Genomic DNA, 21,000 nt, shown 5'->3' on the forward strand with positions numbered 1-21,000 from the left:
GGGTTCTTAAAGAGAGAGAAATGTCAGACCTGTGGTACTTCAAAAATAAGTAACACTGTGAAAAGACAGACAATGTACATAGAGAATTTAGTTCTAGTTCTAGTTCTAGGATATTATACCCACAACCAGACTGCAGCTTTGAGGCCCATTGGTTTGGGTTTTATTTCAGCCTTCAGCACTTAGCTGTGTGGAGTCTGCATATTTATCCAAATTTTGTTTATGTTTTTGTCAAACAATGCAGTTTTCTCCCACCTCTTAAAGACATGCACATTAGGTTTGACTTCCTATTCTAAGGTTTAACCTCAGGATATACACTATCTCTATGAGGAAGATGGTTCCTCGTTCATTACCCAATCATGAGCAGAGAATTTTTATATTTGAACCCTACAATTGAAAAAAAATATGTTGAGACAAAAGAGTAGGTGAGAGCTACACTAATGAACAGCCAGCCAGCCAGCAATTTCAATTGTAGAATAAGTTGATTTTATTATCTTTTGTAAAGGCCTACAAAATCACGGTTTGATAAATACAGACCTGAATAGTTTTCACCTCTGACAAGACACAATTTAAGGATTTTAAAAAATATATACCTCTTATTGGGTTGGCACAAAAGTAACAGACTGTGATCCAATACAATGTGCTGTTCCGCTTTTCTTCTTGGATCATCCCCAAGATGCTACATCTAATTACAAGGAATAAGAGTCTGCTAATGGATAGGTGAATTACTCCTTAGTTTCACATATAATTTTAAGGCTCCCAACGTTATTGTCTAATGGTTTTCTCCAACAATATTTTTACCGTAGTTTGCAATTAATTGAATCTACGTAATCTATCAGTGCTTTATTTCTCAAAATTTTAATCAATGTTTATATTTTTTTTAAGCTCATCTGAATAATGTTGAGGTTTTGATTTAGGTGCATATATTTGTAAATCAAGTATCTGGTGATAATCAAACTGTACTGTGTTCTTAGATTCAAGACATTATCAGAATGCAGCAGCTTCTGACTGTTTTCCGCATAGATGAAGAAGGACGCAGTGATGTGGATGTTGCCATTCTTAAGGCACTTTTGAAAGGTACCAGTTCTGTTTCTCAGAATGCATGTTGACAGAATGCATTCTGTGAAAAGTTTGTTTTTCAATTTATACATAACATACCTGAAAAGCAATACTCTGCTCACATGTATCTTGTAACCTCAGGGCACATATAGTGCCATTCCCTAGACAGACTCTGCTATACCTAAAGATCAGGTCTTGTGCTGCATAGACATTTTTTACTGTCCAGATTTCAGGGGTGTGATATCATGCCTGTTCTATGTTCGATACCACAGAGCCCTGTTATACATACAGATAGTTAGGCATCTTAAACACCAGAAAAACATACATACAAACATGTATAGAATATACAGTGTTTCATTTTTATAGTATAAAAATACTATAAAATACTATTAGCTATACTTTAGAAACAGTCCAGACAATCCTCAAATTATGATCATGACAATATTGTTACAATTTATGGGTGTGTCAGAAAGAATAGAAAGTAAGAAATACAAAAATTTAAACAAAGAACTAAAAGCCAAATGTCACATATAATCAATCCAATGGAGTAGGTATAATTTGAGACACATAAATTCTCTGGCCCAGCTCTGGTGGAAAAGTAACAAATCAGAAGCAAATTAGGACAAATATTGATTAACAAGCCAAAGGCACAAAACTAAAAGCGTTACAAACATACAGTACAGCATAAAACCTACACTAATTACAAAATAGGACATTTCATGAGGTCTACATTCAACAGACTTAGACCCAGAATGCAAACCCTGTAAACTGATATCCTATATAATGCCTAAACAGGCTAGCAAGAGAAATACACTTCCGTTATGTCCAAAATAAAAAATATAGCACTAAACCATCCTTCCTATAAGATGCATGTCCAAAAGTGAATGGGAATTATTTCCCTATTCTAAAATGCATCACCAACTAGGAGAGAACATTTTAGTTGTTTAGAGCTGGGGTCCTTAACCTGGGGGTAGTCCCGGGGGGGTCGTGCAATAGGCAACTGAGACAGAATCAACCAAAGGTTAACACACACACTAGAGTGGTAAACAGGACATAAACACAGGTCCAGGGTGGTTACACATCAAAGGACAAAAACAGAGGTAAACAATTAACTATTATATACACCTGCAGGTTAAGACTATTTGCATTAGCCAGGTAACTTGGTAAAAACTATTTACATTAGCCAGGTAACTTGGTTAAGACTATTTACATTAGCAGGGTGATTTAGTGGTCACTCTGTGAGCCCACAGACCATCCTCCGGCTACAACTCCCAGCCTGCTCTGTGGTGCGCCCGGCGAGGGCACTACTTTGATTTCTATTGGGTGGGCCATGATTGCATTTATATTTGTAGCACTTTTTTCTTTTCTGCAAGGTAGTCGTGATTAGCCTAGCAGTGGAGCATTTTTTAATAGGTGGCACTGTTAGAGTGAGAGCTAAAGATAAAGTGGAGAAACGCACAGCAGAAAACTCTGAACCGAAAAAAAAGGGAGAAAATGACTAAAAGTACCTAAAGTACGGATTTACACAGACAAGTGATGGAGAGGATGCATGACCGCTATTTGTGGTTTGTTGCGAAGTGTTGGCTAAGGAAAACCTCAAGCCCTCTAAACTGCTATGCCACTTGCAGACCAGACACTCAACCTTGCAGTATAACCTACAGGAGCTAAGAGGCAAACAATCTACCCTCCAAAAAAAAACACCACTGTAAACCAGAAGGCACTTCAGGCATCTTTCATCGTAGCTAACTGGATTGCCAAAACTGGGAAGCCACACAAGTTAGGTGAGACTTTTTTCTTACCGAGGGCTAAGGAAACGGTTTCAATCATGTGTAGGAAAAGCGCTGCAGAGCAGCTAGCATTAATACCAGTGTCAATGATACCGTGTCTAACCGCATTGGGCATATGGCAAGAAACGTGGAAGAGCAGGCGATCGCTAAGATAAAATCTAGTGTGTATTTTTCTTTACAACTTGACGAAGCCACTGATATCTTCGGAGATGCACAAATTCTTGTTTACACCAGATTTAAGAGGGAGAAATTAATGAGGATTTTTTTTTCTGTCGTCCTCTACCCGAGCGTGCCACTGGCGATCAACTTTTCATTTTGCTGGGCACATACATATGTAGTTCAGGTGGGTAGCTGCGTCAGCATGCGTAGGCTGCAAAGGAACAAGTAATAGGTTTATTCCATGCTGAAAAAAAGAAGAAAGGGAACACAACGTTTCGGCCATGGAGCCTTCTTACCGAGCGCTAAGGAAACAGTTTCAATCATGTGTGGGAAAAGGGCTGCAGAACAGCTAACATTAATACGTACAATGTACATGAGCATGAAATCAACTGGAACAGGTGTGTGGGAATCTGCTCAGACGGTACATGACTATGATTGACAAACACAGTAGGCTAGTTACGAAAGTTGCTACATTCGCTTTGTGGAATTATTGTATGATTCATAGACAAGCCTTCGCGGCTAAGAAAATGTGGTAATAAAAAATCCCAGGGTGTTTCTCGAAAAGAGTAGGGTTGTTACTCTGGCGTCGTAGCCAAATTTCCCATTGGCCTTTGCCATTATAGCCTCCTAATAATCCCCATCTATGAATTGGGTTCATCACTCTGTTGTCCTCCAGACTGATAGCTGGTGTGTGGTGGGCATACAGGAGCACTCTGGCTGCTATCATATCTTCTGCCCATCGTTTTACAATTTTATGACCTCTTAAGTCATAACAAATGAATCTCTAAGAAAATCATTTTGCATATGTCCAAAAAAACAGAACAGCTATTGAGTTGTTCACATGTGAATATCTGACAAAAATCTGACAAAATTCAAAAATACAGAATGTCTTGAAAAAGAAAGAAGCTACTGTTGGTATAAAGAATCAGTGAAGACCAGTGAACAGTGAACATCGACAATGTAAATTATAGTTAAACACTTCAACTGGGGAATTCAGAGTAGAACCCCCTAAGCTGAAGTCTTAGGCAATTAGGAAACAAATAGAGAAAAAATGACTCCTAATGAACAGGCCCCTGTACCATAAAGGCCTATACCTTTTGTTCGCTATCATTCTTATTTATTCTACAATATTACACAATATCTAAAGTGAAAGTATGAAAACTGAAATATATAACATAATATATAGCTTATTTCGAACAGACAAAGTAAACAGGAATCTTTAAGAAAATTAGAAAAAAAGAAAGCAGAGGAGTCTTATTGAGTCCTGATGTGGCTTTTGCCAAACATGAGGTATGAGTCATTTTAATCCAGACTTATTACTAAAAAAATATTTTGAGAAAGACAGACTGACCACCACTATTAAGCAGCCATTGTCGATGTTGCCAGAAGCCTGACATGTAGGTTTCGAAGCTTTTGTGCTGTACACTGGTCTTACTGTACAGTGTTGATTTGGCAACAGAAGCCTGCAGGTAGTTTGAGACGCAGGGCCATACCAATTCCGGGGATATCTCAATCAGATTTACTAATCTTGTGCAGTGGTAGTGACACGTTATAGCACAGGACATTGTCAATTATGTCTAGAATTTATCTGAATATCACAACCACAGAAATCATATTGTCAACTGTTGTGCACCTAAAAACCTGGAATTACCTGGACACTGACATTCCTGCCCATTGCATCCCGATGGCTGTTGCCCAAATTATTATTTTTTTAATTTACTGTAACCATTATACTGTAAATTGGAACAGTAAATTGTGAGAGTGCTTTGACGACTTTTAGGAATCAATCAAACATAATTTACAGTCATACACATGGATTCCTCATATATAATATACACAATTTATTGATATTACACCAAAACATGCATAATAAAGCTACAAATGTAATAGAATATATTTGTGAATTGATCTTCTGTGATAATACAGATTGATTGTTCACTGAGGGACTACCAAGAGTTAATAACATCAGTTAAAATACTATATACTTATTAAAAGTTTGGTATTGATCAGTTTAATATACTATTGGATTTAGTAAAATTCTAGTCATCTGGTGAGGTACAACAATGGAATACCTGTGTTGTTGGGATTATTGGTTAGTACCTTTGACCCTATTGTTGTTGCCTTCAACGTGGTATTGGTTTAAGCACAGCATATTCGTCACTATTATTTTCATCCAAAACATGGTGTCAGAAGCAGTCTAATCCTCACTGTACAGTCATTTTAAACCACAGTGAAATCAGCATAAGAATAAGATGTAGGCAATATTATATATATAATATAATATAGGCAATAAGTATTAGTGGTAATCTAACTGTAAATGTGGATAACTTCAGGCCAAATTTGAAGATTTCATGCTAGTGACAGGGCTGACAGACAGACCAGCAGAGGTGACTCTAAGGAGACTTATGGACAATGAATGCCTCCACATTTATAAACATTAGCTGAACTTAATAGAAGACCTGAAAAATTTGAAAAATAATTGCAAAGTGTGGTCTGCAGACCACCAGTGGTCTGGGAGCTTGCGCCAGGTGGTCCGTGGGCTGACCTAATAATTTGTCTTAAAAAAGGTATACGCTGTTTAAGTCAGAGGAAAGAATATTGTAGTGTTCGCTAGGAAGGGGTTCCCCCTAGGTGCACTGTTAAGAACTGCAAACTGTAAAAAGTGGGAGGAGGGACTTGCGTGTTGATTCTAGGTATCGGGGTTTCACCAGCCGTTAAGGGGACTGTGTGTGTCAGTAATGGGGCAAGCATCAGTCTAGTCGAAGCCTTGGCTGGCTTGAGGGTCTGCCGAAAGGGCAAAGTTTCCATTCATTCTCCTTGGCTGTACCCTTCTGTTGCCTTTGTGTTTTAATGAAGCTTGAGTTATGGTGGACCACCATCCTCCCCATCAGTGCCTATCGCTTGTTTTAGTTTTACGCACCATGAATAAAACGATGTCACACATGGAAAACGAGACAGTCAGTTTGGCAGCGATTTTTTTAAGCAGAACAAGTGACATGGCTGACATTGTCTACAGATGGAACCAGGAACAATTTGATATTGTGTCCCTCAGCCAGGCTGAGTAACTGAAAGTAGTCACAGGCCACATCATTTGGCAAAGCATTCACTCAGTGGTGAGTGCCAGCAGATGCTGAAATCTGTTCCAGTTTTGTATGGGTAGCCAGAGGAAAAGACTCTCCTAATCAGAGACTATTAGTCATTCAGAGATTAAATCAAAATAGCGTCCTGTACAAAGGACCTTGGGTCATAATACTGAAAATGCAAAGGTACAAATAAAGGTTTATTCCATGCTGAAAAGAAAAGAACAGAGACACAATGTTTTGGCTAGGGAGCCTTCTTCAGGTGTCCTTTGCAGCCTATGCATGCTGATTCAGCTACCTACTTGAACTTCGTGCTGAAAATGCTGTGACATGAGATGCTCCCAAGAATCAAGCCACATTGGTGGGGAAGCTAAAGGCAAACCAGAGAGGCCAAACATGCAAGCAGAAATAAAAAGACTTCAAAGATGTCAAAGGTAGCGCAGCAGTTCATTGGCATTGACAACAATCTCCCGCCTGGTAGCCTCATCTTGCTGAAGATAACCAAGAGTTCAGCAAGCAATGAATAATCGCACTGTCAACTGAAAGAAACCATGATGTCTCATTACATTTCCATGCGCCCTTTGGAGATCGTCAGTATGCATCTGCTTAGTGATGCAGAGATTTCATACTCATAAACGATTGGTACTCTTACTTTCAGAAAGTTGTGCCTCTTCCAGCCCTCACAGTGGAAACCACTACTGCATATTGTAAGGCTCAGTTTGTTCGGATGCTGTTGTTTGGGTATTTTTGAAAAACACAGAGTGAATGCAGATAGTAATAGACATTTTAAACTTCAAAAGAGTCAGGTGAGATCCGAATGTGATTATATGCTTACTAGTGAAAATTTCAGTCAATACATTCAATATTTTTTACTCTTCTTCATATTACATTTTACTTTTAGTAAGACGATTCCTAATGTATAGAACATCACAAAGAGATGTTCAGTAAATATTATTATTCTGAATTTGTGTTTACAGTATGTGCATTTAGACCCTTTTCTCTCCACAATAGTTGGTCAATATAACAAGTAAAAATGTAAGCAGAAACACAATATAAACTGCTCACAGTTATAAAATGGATAGGCTTTCTTTACTTCCATTCAGATGATGTTATTGGCATTATTGCAGAATAAAAACGAATTAACAGGAAAATAGAACTAGTGAGATTCTGTTAATCATATACTGTACTAATGATTGGTAGGTTGTAGAGAAATTTCTTATTTACTTTCACTTGCTGCCTGTATTCAAACATGTACAGTAGATACCTGTTTTGATCCAGGTTGTTCCATTTCTTCCCAAACCCCAGCTTCCAAAGCCAGTGATTCTCTAGGTCACGGGAACTGGGAAAGGCAGCTTGAGTTGGCTGTGGCCTGGAACCGTGTGGACATCGCCGAGAGTGAAATCTTCACTGAGGATAGGCAGTGGAAAGTCAGTTCACCTCTTCTCTTCTTACTCCAGGACTGGAAAAGAAAAACATTGCTTTCTGGTTATTTCAATTTGGCATTAATGCTGTGTTAAAGAGATCCGATGAAGCACACGAGAGGCAATTATTTTGGTTTTGTTGCAGCTCATTCCACCTTACACCATGTTTGAATCCACCTCAAAAATAAATGTCAGCCTTCATTTACTGATATCTTTTCACCAATCACTTAAGTATTTTTAAATAGCACCACTGTTTATTAGTGTAGTTTATCCGTTGTCTGTTGTTTTTATTTAGAGTATATTAAATGACTTTTCCAATACAAACCAAGGTGATGGAGAGGCTTCTTAAAGAGAAATACGAGGAAAGGCAACAAGGGAGAGAATTCACATTGAGAAAAAGTGGTGAACTGAACTGATGCAATACTGAAACACAGTCTTGTTTTGTCATATTAAGATGTTCGGAAGGAGTTGTTTGCGATAATTACATGGGAATTAAAAAGTATAGTAAAAAACAAAATCATATGGTTGTAACCTTTCTTAATAAAACAGATCTTCACAAAACCTAAAGAGAAAATGGTGTATTTCCAAACCTGTTTGTTAATATACAGTACTGACAAACTGAATAGCACTTTACAACAAATCACTATTTCATTAATAGACTTGTCTGCCAAAAATGTGGTTATGACACAGTCTGCCTTTTTTGGGAGGGAGAGCTTAAGAACAAAGAAGAAACATAACTCCTTTAAGAAGAAAGACTTCAAAACTACAGTACTAATCTGTGCATCTTCTGTTTCTTTCCCACAGTCTAGTGATCTGCATCAGGCCACGCTGTCTGCTCTCATTGGGAACAGGACAGATTTTGTTATGCTTCTTTTGGAGAACGGGGTCAGCCTGAAGGAGTTCCTGACTGAGGACATCCTGCTGGAGCTTTACAACAACCTTCTGCCTGGTAGCCTCATATTGCGCAAGATAGCCAAAAGGCTGAAGGAGGAAAAGGGGAAGAAGGGGCTGGACCTCAAGGGCAAGCAAAGGATCACACTGAGCCACGTGTCTGAAGAGCTGCGTCTGCTCCTAGGCAGCTACACACAGCCCCTCTACCCATTACCTGCTCCTCGCCGCCGGTTTGAAATACCCAACCATGACATCCGCATTATGGTAAGCACAGTCAACAACTTCAGATGAGGGGAGCACATAGAGATGCTTGACCTTCAGCTTTTTCCCATTATTGTGCCTTGGGGCAACCTTGTTGTGAAAGGCGCTTTATAAAAATAAATTGAATTGAATAAATTAAAATTGAATTATTGATTCCCTCCAGAAGTATTCTATGAAACACTATGAAACACACTCCTAAATCAATAGTATTGATTATTTCACTTCCCGCTCACATTCAGGCAGAAACCACTGCTCACTGCTGTCTTTATTGGCAGTTTTAACATCACTGGTTTTACTTATGATTTACACACATTTTCTTTACTTTCACTTCTATTGTTTCTGATTTTGTCATGCTTTCACTGTCATGCTTTCACTGTATTTTACTGTTGTATAATAATATATTCTGTTTATCAAAGTAAATAAATACAATGGTAGCATCATGGTAGGTTTTGTGATATTATCAAAGACTAGTATTTTTCCAACCAGTGTAAGAATTAGTAGTAATATCCAAAAACCTGCCCTGTTATTAATGGCTAAGAGAAACTTTAAACTGTTTGTAATATATGTTATAATGACATGTTGTACTGTACTTCTTCAGGTGTGAAAAAGGCTCCACAGCTGAAATGAAGCAATTCTATTATTTTCCTTTTAGCATTAAATGAACCTTTACTTGTTATGAAGAGACATTAATTGATATTTGTTTTTTATACTATAGTTGTCAGTAGCAGTATGTAGACTTTAAAGTACATTCCAAAATACAGCTTAATATTACTCAGAAAAATGGGCTGTGTTCAAGCAGAAAGTACATTTGTGTAATTATAAAGTCACTAAACCCATCACCTCCAGCAGTAAGCTGGGAGCCATACATAAATAACTTTTTAATTGTGAGATATGTATTACATGAGAAAAACTAGCCACGTAAATTTGCAGCAGATATTGAGCTTAGTGGATTTTCAAACAGCATTGGTTTTAATGTATTCTTTGATACATGTGTCATTTAAGATCATATGGGGCTGTTAGTAAGAGTAGGAGTGTTATGACTGTTTCCAGGCTTGCTTAAATTTCACCCTGAATTTAAAAGTTAAAGTAATTTCTCACCTGTTCCGTTTTGTAGTGGGGATAATCACCGATTGCATTTTAGCCGGGTGGGTGCTGAACTTATGAGGTGAATGATGTGGATCCCCTTATTCTATAATTATGACAAATGAGTGATCTGACAAATGATAGTGACAAAGGAGCATGGGTGTGGTAACAAAGGCCTTCAAAATTGCTGCTGTTATCCCTGTGCCAAAAAAATATGGCTCTGGACAACCTAAATAATTTTAGTTCTATATCCAACTTACCCTTTCTTGCAAAAAATTTAGAATATGTTATAATTCAGTTAAATAACGGTCTCTTTGCAAATAACCTCTTCAAACCCTTCTAATTGTCACGACCACCAGCCAGTGGAGATCATCTCACAAACGAACCAACCAGTACCAGCAGCGGGTTAATAATAACAAGTGCCGCCGCACGTGTTAATCCATCAGCACACGCTCTACCGTGCGGCGAGCAGCACTATTTAAACCATCCTAACCTGCTTCCCGTTGCTCGGTATTGAGTCTACTCGTTAAGAGCTCTACCTGGCGTTTTCTATACCCCGTATTATTCTGGATTCTGGACTTCCCTTTAGCCTTTCGACTTTGGATCTCGCCTCTCGTCTCGGATTGTTTGCCACCAGTGTACTTCCCGGATTTTGACCTACCTTACTCCTTTTGATCACGACCTCGCCTCTTGCTTCGGATTGTTTGCTTCAATCGTACTTCCTGGATTCTGAATCACCCTTTTCCACTGGACCACGAACTTGCATTACGTATTGGATTTTTCGCCTGTCTTGTCATCTACCCACTCCGGCGTCAGCACAGGATCCGTATACCTTTTCATTGAGGACTCCTGACACTAATCTGGTTTCTAATAACTTCACAGCACAGAAACTGGCCTGGTTAAAGTTGCTAATGATCTTCTTATGGCTTTTGACTCGAGTTCTGTTTCTATCCTTTATTCTTGTTGACCTTAGTGCTGCTTTTGACACTGTTAATAATGATATTTTACTTTCTCATCTTGAAACTTTTGGAGTTACTGACACTGCTCTTAAATGGTTCATGTCTTACCTCACTGATCGCTGTCAATTTGTTTCTCTTGGGGACTTTAGCAGTGAAATTGGACTCATGAAGTCTATTTTAATGTTCAACCTTGGTCAACTATTTAGTTCACGTGGTCTAATTTATTATTTCTACTCTGATGATACTCAGATCTACATTGATACCAAATCTGACATTGACGTTACACTGTCTAATTGCGTCTCTGACATAAAAATGTGGATGGCTCATAATTTCCTTAAACCGCGACAAGACTCAAGTCATGCTTCTTGGTACACCCTGTCAACTATGTAAAGCCAACACAGTAACCCTATCTGTAAATGGTTTCAATCAAAATTGAAGAACCAGGGAGTGATATGCCTCATGAGTATTTTTCACGCAAGAAAAATACTCAAAAGAAATGAATGAACTGAAAGAAATGAATGAACTGAAAAGAAATGAATGAACTGAAAGCTGCTTTTTCTAAACACTATGATCCCCAGCAAAGCTCTTCTTTCATCATACAAAGTTACATACCGAGTAGCAAAAAGCCTCATACTATTGCAGAATTGTTTTACCGGCTGCTATTGATATGGTCCCTATTTTGGTGAGGGAGTCTGCTGCTAAACAACTCTTAAACATGCCTTTGGCAGATAATACGATTAGTCATCGAATACATAATATGGCTGAGGAAATAAATGAGCAGATGACTGAAAAACTGAAAGGTAAGGATTTCAGTATTCAATTGGATGAAGCAACTGACAACAACAATGACACCCATTTGATGCCCATTATGTGCGGTGCATAAATGAAGACAACATATTTTTTGAAGATCTTCTGTTCTGCATAGATGTTAAATCTGGTACCAAAGCTACCAATTTGTTTGAGATCATCGATACTGTCAAACAATATTGACTGGACCAACTGTGTTGGCGTGTACATGGATGGTGGTCACTTGATGTCAGGTCGTTATGGACTACAAGCACTCATATGTAACAAAGCTCCTGAAGCTGTGTGGACGCACCGCATCATCCACAGGGAAGCGCTAGCATCCTAGCACCTAAGTCCTGCTCTAAATTAAGTTCTATAAACATTAATCAAAGTGTTAGGATCGTCTTCGTGATGACAGAACTCTTTGGTGTCTGAACCTTCCGTCCTTCCTCTCACAAATGAAACGTGAGGGAACTTTATTCATATCTAGTAGAAGAAAATCACCCCGGTGCTGAAAACTTCCTTGACAGTGACTTTGTTTTAAAGTTGGCATACCTTTGTGACATTTTTGAAAAACTGAACTCGCTGAACATGTGCCTGCAGGGTGATGAGACCCACATCTTACAACTGTCAGATAGAGTTTCGGCCTTCTAAAGGAAACTACTCCTCTGGAAGAAAAAGATAGATGAAGAGGATACTGCTTCCCTCTGCTGCAGCAGTTTGTGGAACAAAACTAAGTTCAGTTGAATGAGGAATTAAAGTCTGTGTTTGTGGAGCATTTATCACAACTCCACATTCACTTTGAGAAGTATTTTTCAAAAGATGTTGAACGGTACAACTGGGTCAGAGGTCCCTTCAACGCAGAGTTTACTTTACTACTGCAGAGGAGGAGCAATTTATTGATCATTCATCAGACGCCACATTGAAGGCCAAGTTTCTTTTGGTGTCACTGCATGAATTTGGAGCTTAGTGAAGCAGGTGTACCCAGAAATAAGCAACAAAGCTCTGTGAATTCTGCTTCCCTTTGCAATTTCCTGCCATTGTGAAGCTGGGTTTTCAGCACTTGCGGTTATTAAATCCATGTTAACGTTACCATTTCAAAAATACTACCCAGTATTTTTGGTGAATTATGTTAACATAATTTATTAAACAAGCCCATCTACCCATTAATAGGAATAAAAAATTTCTCCCCCTTTTTTAAAAAAACATTGATGTTAAATTTTTACTTTTTCTAAGTCATTTTATTTGCATTTTACAAAGATGTTGACTTTTTTTATTTTTTCAAATTGTTTTCACATTCAAATAATTTCAATAAAATGTGTTGTCAAGTATTTTTTACTATTTTAATCACGCTCTTTGATTTTGAAAATGATTCAAAATAATAAAAATTAAATCAACTCTGTTTTTTTTTTGACCCATCATTTCCTTTTCAAATTTAGCTTCTGTAACATATCATCTTTTGTAAAATATCGCACTGCCATAGAAATTATTTTTGAGACAGGGGAGGCATGTAGAAAATTTGACAGGTCAAGGGATGCACGGACCCAAAAGGTTTGGGAACCCCTGCTTTACCAATTTGATTTACCAGTTAGAGTGGGTCCATCGTACTGTGAGGGAACCTGTGCCAACATGAGCGAAGTGAAAAAGCAGAAAGTTGACAGTGAATGCCGAGTGTTCAACAAAGAATCGACTGCAAAATACTTTTTCACAGAGGTCGGAACAAAGGCTACATGTTTAATTTGTAAGGAAAGTGTCACAGTGTTCAAAGAATACAATCTCAGTTGGCATTTTTCTACCAAACATGCTAACTATGCTAGCAATCTGTCACAGGAAGAGTGGGCTAATAGAGCTTCCAAACTAGCCGCTAGTTTACAGGCTCAGCAAAATGTATTTTTCCGCCCTTCTACTATCCAAGAGGCCAGCACAAAGGCAAGCTACCTGCCTGCATATAAAATTGTTAAACAAAGCAAGCCGCTCTCTGAAGGGGAGCTTTTGAAGGAGCGTATAATAGAAACCGTAGATATTCTTTGTCCAGAGAGCAAGAACAAATTTGAGAAAATAAGTTTATCACGTAGAATAGTTACTCATCGGGTCGAGGTAATCGGTGAAGACTTATGAGTTGAATGCCAAGTTTTTACTCAATTTTTATTTTTTTATATTTTAAATATTTATTTTTTTTCTCTCAGGTTATTGTTAACATTGAACTTATAAGCCTATGTCGGATTTTAAACTTATATGGGGCATAGGCTATCTGTAACAGCAGCCTAAAGTGACCCGCTATACAGTTTCAAAATGTTATGTGGCCCTTCGGCCAAAAAAGTTTGCCCACCCCTGAACTAGCCCGTTAAGTGCTGATCTATCCCTGTCGGTGAGCTTTGATTTACAACCACTGTTCCCTTGTTTTTATGTCATCAATTATTTTAACACTGTACCCCTTGATATATTAAATACTTTTACTGTTTCTGTCACTGATACACCTGCAATTCAGGCACCAACTATTTGAGCTCTTTCATAATCTGTTAGATCTCTCATGTTGCTTTAGGCACTTGCAAATTTATTTAGTTGACTTCCACATTAAGGTGTCATTTATAGCAGGAAAATATTGGTAATTAGTATTAAAATCAATATGAAACGTGAATCCTTTGAATTGCTAGTGTTACTTCAAAATACAAGTCCTTTTTGTTAGGTGTTTCCATTATTTTCTCCACTGCCTGTACAGTAGTCCATTGGTAACAAATTTCATTGACAAAGGGTGTTAGTGACCAGCAGCTTTTTTTCCTATTCACCTACATTCATTCTATAATAACCTCAGCAACTTATTTCTGATATTGTTTCAACTTATTTCTGAAGCAATATCAAACTAACTTTGTTTGAAAATTACTTGACATTAAAGGTGCCATAAGTGTAGGAAACGTTTACTTTCCGAACTGAATCCATTACAGCTACACAGTAGGTTCCCTGCATAAATAACTTGTACAGTTACTTATGTAGGTACTGTAATGTGAGATCGTGTCTCTGTTTTTAAAAACAGTGAATATGTAGCAGTTTACATGCATTTAATTATTTGGACATGAATAGAATAACTCCTGTTATTTCTAATTACAGTTTGATTCCAAAGCCCAAACTGAGCTGCAGGACATCGCCTCCACAGCAGAGGGGAAAACATTGAAAACACTAGAGGATCCAGCTAGAGACCTCTTCCTTTGGGCTATTTTGCAGAACAGGAAAGAGCTGGCTGAAATTGCATGGGAACAGGTAAAAAAGTCAGGAGGAAGATCGGAAAGGAATCTTGTTTGGTTAAAATGAAATCCCCAAAGATTCATTTTCTTTTAAAAAAAGATAAAGTGGCTTTTGACCTTGAAAGCTCTTTTGTTTTGTTACAGATATGGAGGTTAAGGAAATTAGAAAATATTTTAACGACCGCGGGTACGGAATGGAGCAGGCATGGGACTCAGGAAATGGGGCCGAACAAGACATTTATTAACTTAAACCGGGGAAAGGTACACACACAGGGACAGGGGTTACAGCGCTGCACCTTCACTAACACACACACACGAAGGGAAGAGGCTGTCTCCCTGTCTCCCAATGAAAAAATTAAATGATACATGTTACACATACAACATCTCAGAAGTCTACATTCTGACCAACCAGAAAAACACAGACTGCTAATCCAGTGCTCAAAAATCCTACATGATACATAACAGACTAACAAGAGAAAAACCTGCATCATAAATAAAACAGAATACAACCCAAAGCTAAAGCTTTCTTCCTGTAAATCAGGATACTCCAAAGTGAATGGAACCCTATCTCCATAGTCTAAAAAGCACCACTAACCGGGAGAGAAGTTTTTAACCTGGGAATTCCTTATAAAGGAAATCAGAGTTTCCTAAAATAACATATGGCAAACTCTCTTAAACAAGGTCCTCTCACCTGGCATGCTTCTTATTTCTGTCTCTTCTTTTTCTCTCCACCTGTCCTTCATGTGTCTCTACTTTCTTCTTCTGTGACTGTCTTTTATCCTGGGTTTCTCACTCATGATGACTGTTAAGGAAGTCAAGTAGGGTAAACCAGAAGATTTTTTTTGATCTATTGTCTCTCTGGTCACTGACCACTCAGTTCAGACCTCTGTTCCCTATCCATTGTTTCTAGATCTTAAGACATTTCAATAGCCATAACAGTATAAGAATCATTTAAAGGAAGGCAAAAATGACATTTGGTAAACTAAAATATCTGACATATGGCCAGTGTATTAATGATCCAAGGTAACATACCTAAAATAAACTTAATTTAAAATATGTATAATAAGTATGACTGGATTTGAGAGACAGGGGAATTACTTAATACCTTACATTGCTCTTAATTTGTTTGAAAAACATTGCAGACATGTAAAAGAAAAGCACAAGCATCCTTTTGAAAAATCTAGATTTCAACTTGGAGAACTGTAGAAAAAAGTGTTTCTATTGCAAGCATTCTTGCATGACATAAACCAAACAAAAAGATGTTCCTTCATGTGAAATTACTGTTCTTCTGAGCAGTTGCAAAAGGGGGTAAATTTTACTTTCACACAAAGGTGTTTTTCATCATGACATTTTCCCTAATCAGGTGGTTCTTTTAAAATGAGAACAGGAGGTACAGTACTCCTTTACACAGAAAGTTGTGGATGTATTTAACAAGCTACAGTGTACACAGCACTGTGTTTTTCAAGCTGATGAATTCAAATGTAGATAAAATTCAAGATTGTAGACGTCCAGCAGGTGACATTTAACCTACACAAGTGAAAAGATTTACATGCAGGCTTTAAAAGCATAAATTAGATATACAAATTGGAAAACACCAAGCTAGAAGAAGTTATCTACTATAGATATAATGACTTGGGTGTTTATGTTGACACATTGCTTAAGTCCAAACAGTGTGGAGAAGCAATAAAGAAGGCAAAAAAATGTGAAGCTGTATAGTTATAAGCGTAGAATTCAGATCAAGGGATTTCATGTTAAAATTGTATAATGCACTAGTCAGGGCTCATTTACAATGTGCACAGTTTTGTTTAAGATCTGTGACACAGTGCAGGTATGACTTCGCTATCACCTCTTTGACAGCTGTATGGAAAAATGGTAACAACATCATTGCCAACAGCTGCTCCCATTCAAAGGAGCAGCAATATAAGATGTTCATGCAGATATCACGTCCCTATTTGTGCTAGAATCTCACCAACAGGATACAAATTAAGGTGCTTTACATCTCTCACAGTAATTCACCAAACAATCCTTCAAGGTCGTCCTTAAATAATGGGGTCCTATTATAAGCAATCCCACATCAATAATCTATCTCCTCCTCGAGATATTGAAAGATACATCCGTGATAGACACAGCAAAGAAAAAACCAACTCAATCACACATGTTATTAAGAAGATTGAAATCAGTCCAGAGACTAGCACCCAGATATATTCTGTAACTGCAAGGAATGTCCTACACCAGTAGTTCCTAACTTTTTGGACCAAGTTCCACCCCTAATCAAGCCAAAGCATTCAAATACCACCTACTGTACAAGTCATCTTCTCATAGGAACCACAGAAAGTCTCAATGACCAACATGAGTGCGTGGCCACACACATATAATAAAAATAGCACTGAGCAATTACCATCTCAGTGAGAGGGGTGAGCCTGTTTAATCCAGCAAAGCCTTGCAATGTCAGGGATGAGGGCAGTGAGCTTCAAACGCAGATCTGGCTCAGCATCCATTTTGTTGCGGTAAATTGTCTTGATTGCAGTGAGAGCAGAGAAGCCTTTCTCACAAAGGCCGGTAGTAGGAAAAGGCATAAAAAATCGCAGAGCCTTTAATGAGAGGGCTGGGTATACACTCTGTCTATGGATCCAGAAATCCAACAGTGATTGGCATTTCAATTCTGACATCAAAGTCACATCAGATGAGAACTCGAGCAACTTCTCTTGTTCAGCACTGGTCAGAACCTTGGGTATTCCTACAACATCAACAGTAAAGGGGTTCCTGATCCATTCTCTGGGAACTGTTCTTTCAATGACAAGAGGTGCACTGCAATCGCATCACAAACAGCAGCTTCAAGTGCCACACCATATGTGTGCAGATAGTTCTCCAAAGTTGGGAAAGCAGAGAGATCACTTGTGTTGATTTTATTAACAAAAAGCTGCAGCTTTTTCTTCATAGCGGTGATCTTGTTGGATGTCAACAATTGTTAAAGAGAGCCCCTGCAGTCCTATATTCAGCTCATTCAAATGTGAGAATATATCAGCCAGTTAGGCTAATTTTACCAGCCATATTACAAAGCACAGTGAACAGAAGTAAATTCATTGGTCGAGCCTTGATACAATTCACAACTTTGACAGCAGAGTCTAACACAGATTTTAAATCCTCAGGCATTTTCTTGACTGCCAAGATCTCATGGTGGATGCTGCAGTGTGTCCACTTCATATCTGGAGCAACCCCTCTAATTCGTGCAACTACAGCGCTGTGTTGGCTTGTCATCGTTTAAGCACCATCTTTACAAACTCAGACACATTTTTTGCAGTCGATGCCATTCTCTTCGATAAATTCATTCAGAAGCTGAAATATGTGCTCTCCTGTAGTTCCTGTTGGTAGCGGCTTACAGAACATAAAGTTCTCATGGGACATGCCCTCAATCTTATATCTAACGTAAATGAGCAAATTGGCCAAATCAACAACATCTAGACTCATCTAATTGCAGTGAAAAGCATCTGCTAATCTTAACGCGCTCTATTGGTGTTCTTTTGACATCATCTGCCATATCAAAAATTCTACGAGTCACTGTGTCATTTGAAAGGGGCAGCTGGTCGAGCTCCACACATAATACGTCATCTCTTTTGCCAACAGTAAACAAAGTTCTTCACTAATAGTGTGGGGCTTACCTGTTTTAGCAATCTGCAAGCTTGCATTTTTCTCCATTTCCCCTTAAAAGACAGTCAGGAGTTCGTCTCAGAAGTTAAAATAAGTTTTTATTTCATGCGCATGGGAGAAAAACACAGAGATGCTAGGTGTATTTTTCTCAAATTAACCTAGAACAGTCCTTAAATACTTTTCTGTTATCTATCATGCTTTCCTGTGCTTACAAAATCACGCACATTCTCCTACCTCCCTAGTTGCTAAAGATAACCTCTTTTAATACAATTGGTCAGTTAGGTTCGTAGCAAGCATCCCTATACAATGGTATATACATAGTAGCTCTTGTGTCCACTCAAGTATTTTATTAAATTAGAAAATATGAAAACCCATCCCAATTTTTCAGCGCACACAACTAATTTCCAGGGTCATCTGGCATACCACCTGGGGGCACTCCGCGTACTAACAGTGGTATGCGTACCACAGTTTGAGAACAACTGAACTTTTTAAATCTTGAACAGTGAATACTAAGAGTGAACCTGATACAAACATTTAAAATTTTCAAAGGCATTGATAAAGTCAACCCAGAGGACTTTTTCAAAGAATTAGCAGTGAACAAAAAAATAAGTGTAAGTCTGTTAAAAGTGGAACAGGAACCAAAGGGCACAAGTGGAAACTGTGTGGATGTGCTTTTAAGATCAAGAATAGGAGGCACCTATTTACTAAAAGGGTTGTAGGAGTATGTAATAAGCTATGTAGCTACTGTATGTGGTTGAAGCCAATACTTTGCTTCATTCAAGAAGTGGCTAGTTGAGATCCTTGGGTGAAATGGCCACCTCTCATTTGTAACTTTTCTTATGATCTGATTTCGTTCAAGAATGAGATCCTTGAATTAATAGAAAAAATAGATGGGCTGAATGTCTTCCTTCCATTAGTAACTTTTCTTATGTTTTTACACGAATCTGCCTCTTCAAGACAGTTTGTGTTGAAAATGTTTCCTTCCCACACTAACCATTGGCTGTATGCTTTCAGTGCAGAGACAACATAGCTGCAGCCCTCGCAGCTAGTAAGATCCTAAAGATACTAGCAGAAGAAGAGGAAGGAGACGAGTCAGATGAAATGAAGAAACTAGCGGATCATTATGAGCACCGAGCAATTGGTAGTATTTCATTTTGAACCCTACTTTATAGTAGACTGCAAATGAATGGAAATGGTAAAATAGGTGTCATGGATGGTGACCCCAAATAATAATATAGCAAAGTGGCTTCTCAAAGTGTACAGTGTATGGTAAGAAAAAAAGCACACAATGAGGGGAGATAGCAGAATTATACAATTAAAATAAGGGTTTGGAATACAGTAGGAAAGCAAAGGGGCAGACACAGAACCAGTTAAATTAAATCCCATCTAAAAAAGAAGGTTTTGAGTAATGAAGGTGCTCAGGGAAGGTAACTCTCATAGCAAGAGAAGGCTCTGTAATCCATAGTATGTAGATGGGTTTGGGAGTAGACAGGAGACCAGACTTAGATGAACAAAGGTTGAAAGGTGGGAAGTACGACGAGAGTAATTCAGACAGGTACTGAGATACCAAGTGTTACAATTTGTACCTAATGTGAACACAATCATTATAATCATGATGACAATCACACATCCTTAAACAAGAAGCTATAATACATAATTGATTCCACTGCTTAAAACTTAAAGTAAGCTAATGATAATTTAGGTATAGCATGACAATTGTGCTACTGCATGATTGTCACGTAAAGTACATGATAATGTACTATCTCATAATTACGACATAACACATGATTTTTTCCCTTGATGGCAGCCATGCACTGTAATTTTCTTATTCATATAATAAAACAAAAAAGTTCATAACATATATAAACAGTTCTGATAATACATCAATTATGTATTTAAATCGATAGTTAGTATAGTAACATCAGGTACAGTGAATCATTTAGAGTAATTCACTTTCCCCAAAGTTGCTAACTGAAGGAAGTGGATAACTGTTTATAGCTGTTCATAAAATGGCTGTCCGCAGATGCAGATGTAATGATGCACTGTTCAATTGCACCCTGTCTTTCCTAGAGCCTCCCACCTCGATCGCTGCTCCAGTCAAAGCGTCTTTCTTGCCCTGATCAAGGGCCATCTAAATCAAGGGTGTCAAACTCATTTTTAAGGAGGGCCAAACTAAAAACATTTAATCATGTCGCGGGCCACACATGCAGAGATAAATACTGATTAGAATTTTATTATATATATTTCCACATATGCAAGTGAATGTGGCCTATACAAACAAAATATTGCTTCAGTATTCCTCTGTTTAAGAATACGGTTGAGCATTTCATAAAAGAAAATGTGTTCAAGATTAAACATTTAGGTAATTTTTGGCAATGTAACTATATTGCACAAAATGAATTGAAATAAATACATGAATTGAAATAAATAAAAACAAACACAAATAAGGATAGGTCTACATCACAAACTGTTAGCCTACTGTCGCTTTGCCAAGCCAGAAACCTGAGCTCTTTTCTTTGATGCAAGAGAGTCTAATCTGGGCATAAAATCCTGAATGGCAATGAATGGCAAGTTAATATGCAATAAATTCGGTCACTTTCTCTGAAAGCTGCTCTTGTAGATTGTCAGCA

General features: G+C 38.0%; 1 protein-coding gene across 1 annotated transcript in view; it reads left to right on the forward strand.

Moving 5' to 3' along the window:
• trpm2 (transient receptor potential cation channel, subfamily M, member 2) overlaps positions 1–21,000 on the forward strand; it is a 69,070-nt gene that overhangs the window by 13,063 nt on the left and 35,007 nt on the right. The window contains 5 exon segments of the mRNA XM_088931110.1: positions 972–1,074; positions 7,388–7,509; positions 8,308–8,658; positions 14,589–14,738; positions 19,385–19,511. Coding sequence (XP_088787236.1) covers positions 972–1,074; positions 7,388–7,509; positions 8,308–8,658; positions 14,589–14,738; positions 19,385–19,511 — 853 coding nt within the window.

Source organism: Atractosteus spatula, chromosome 13, assembly GCF_055471065.1.
Source record: "Atractosteus spatula isolate fAtrSpa1 chromosome 13, fAtrSpa1.hap1, whole genome shotgun sequence".
In the NCBI taxonomy this organism is placed as follows: Eukaryota; Metazoa; Chordata; class Actinopteri; order Semionotiformes; family Lepisosteidae; genus Atractosteus; species Atractosteus spatula.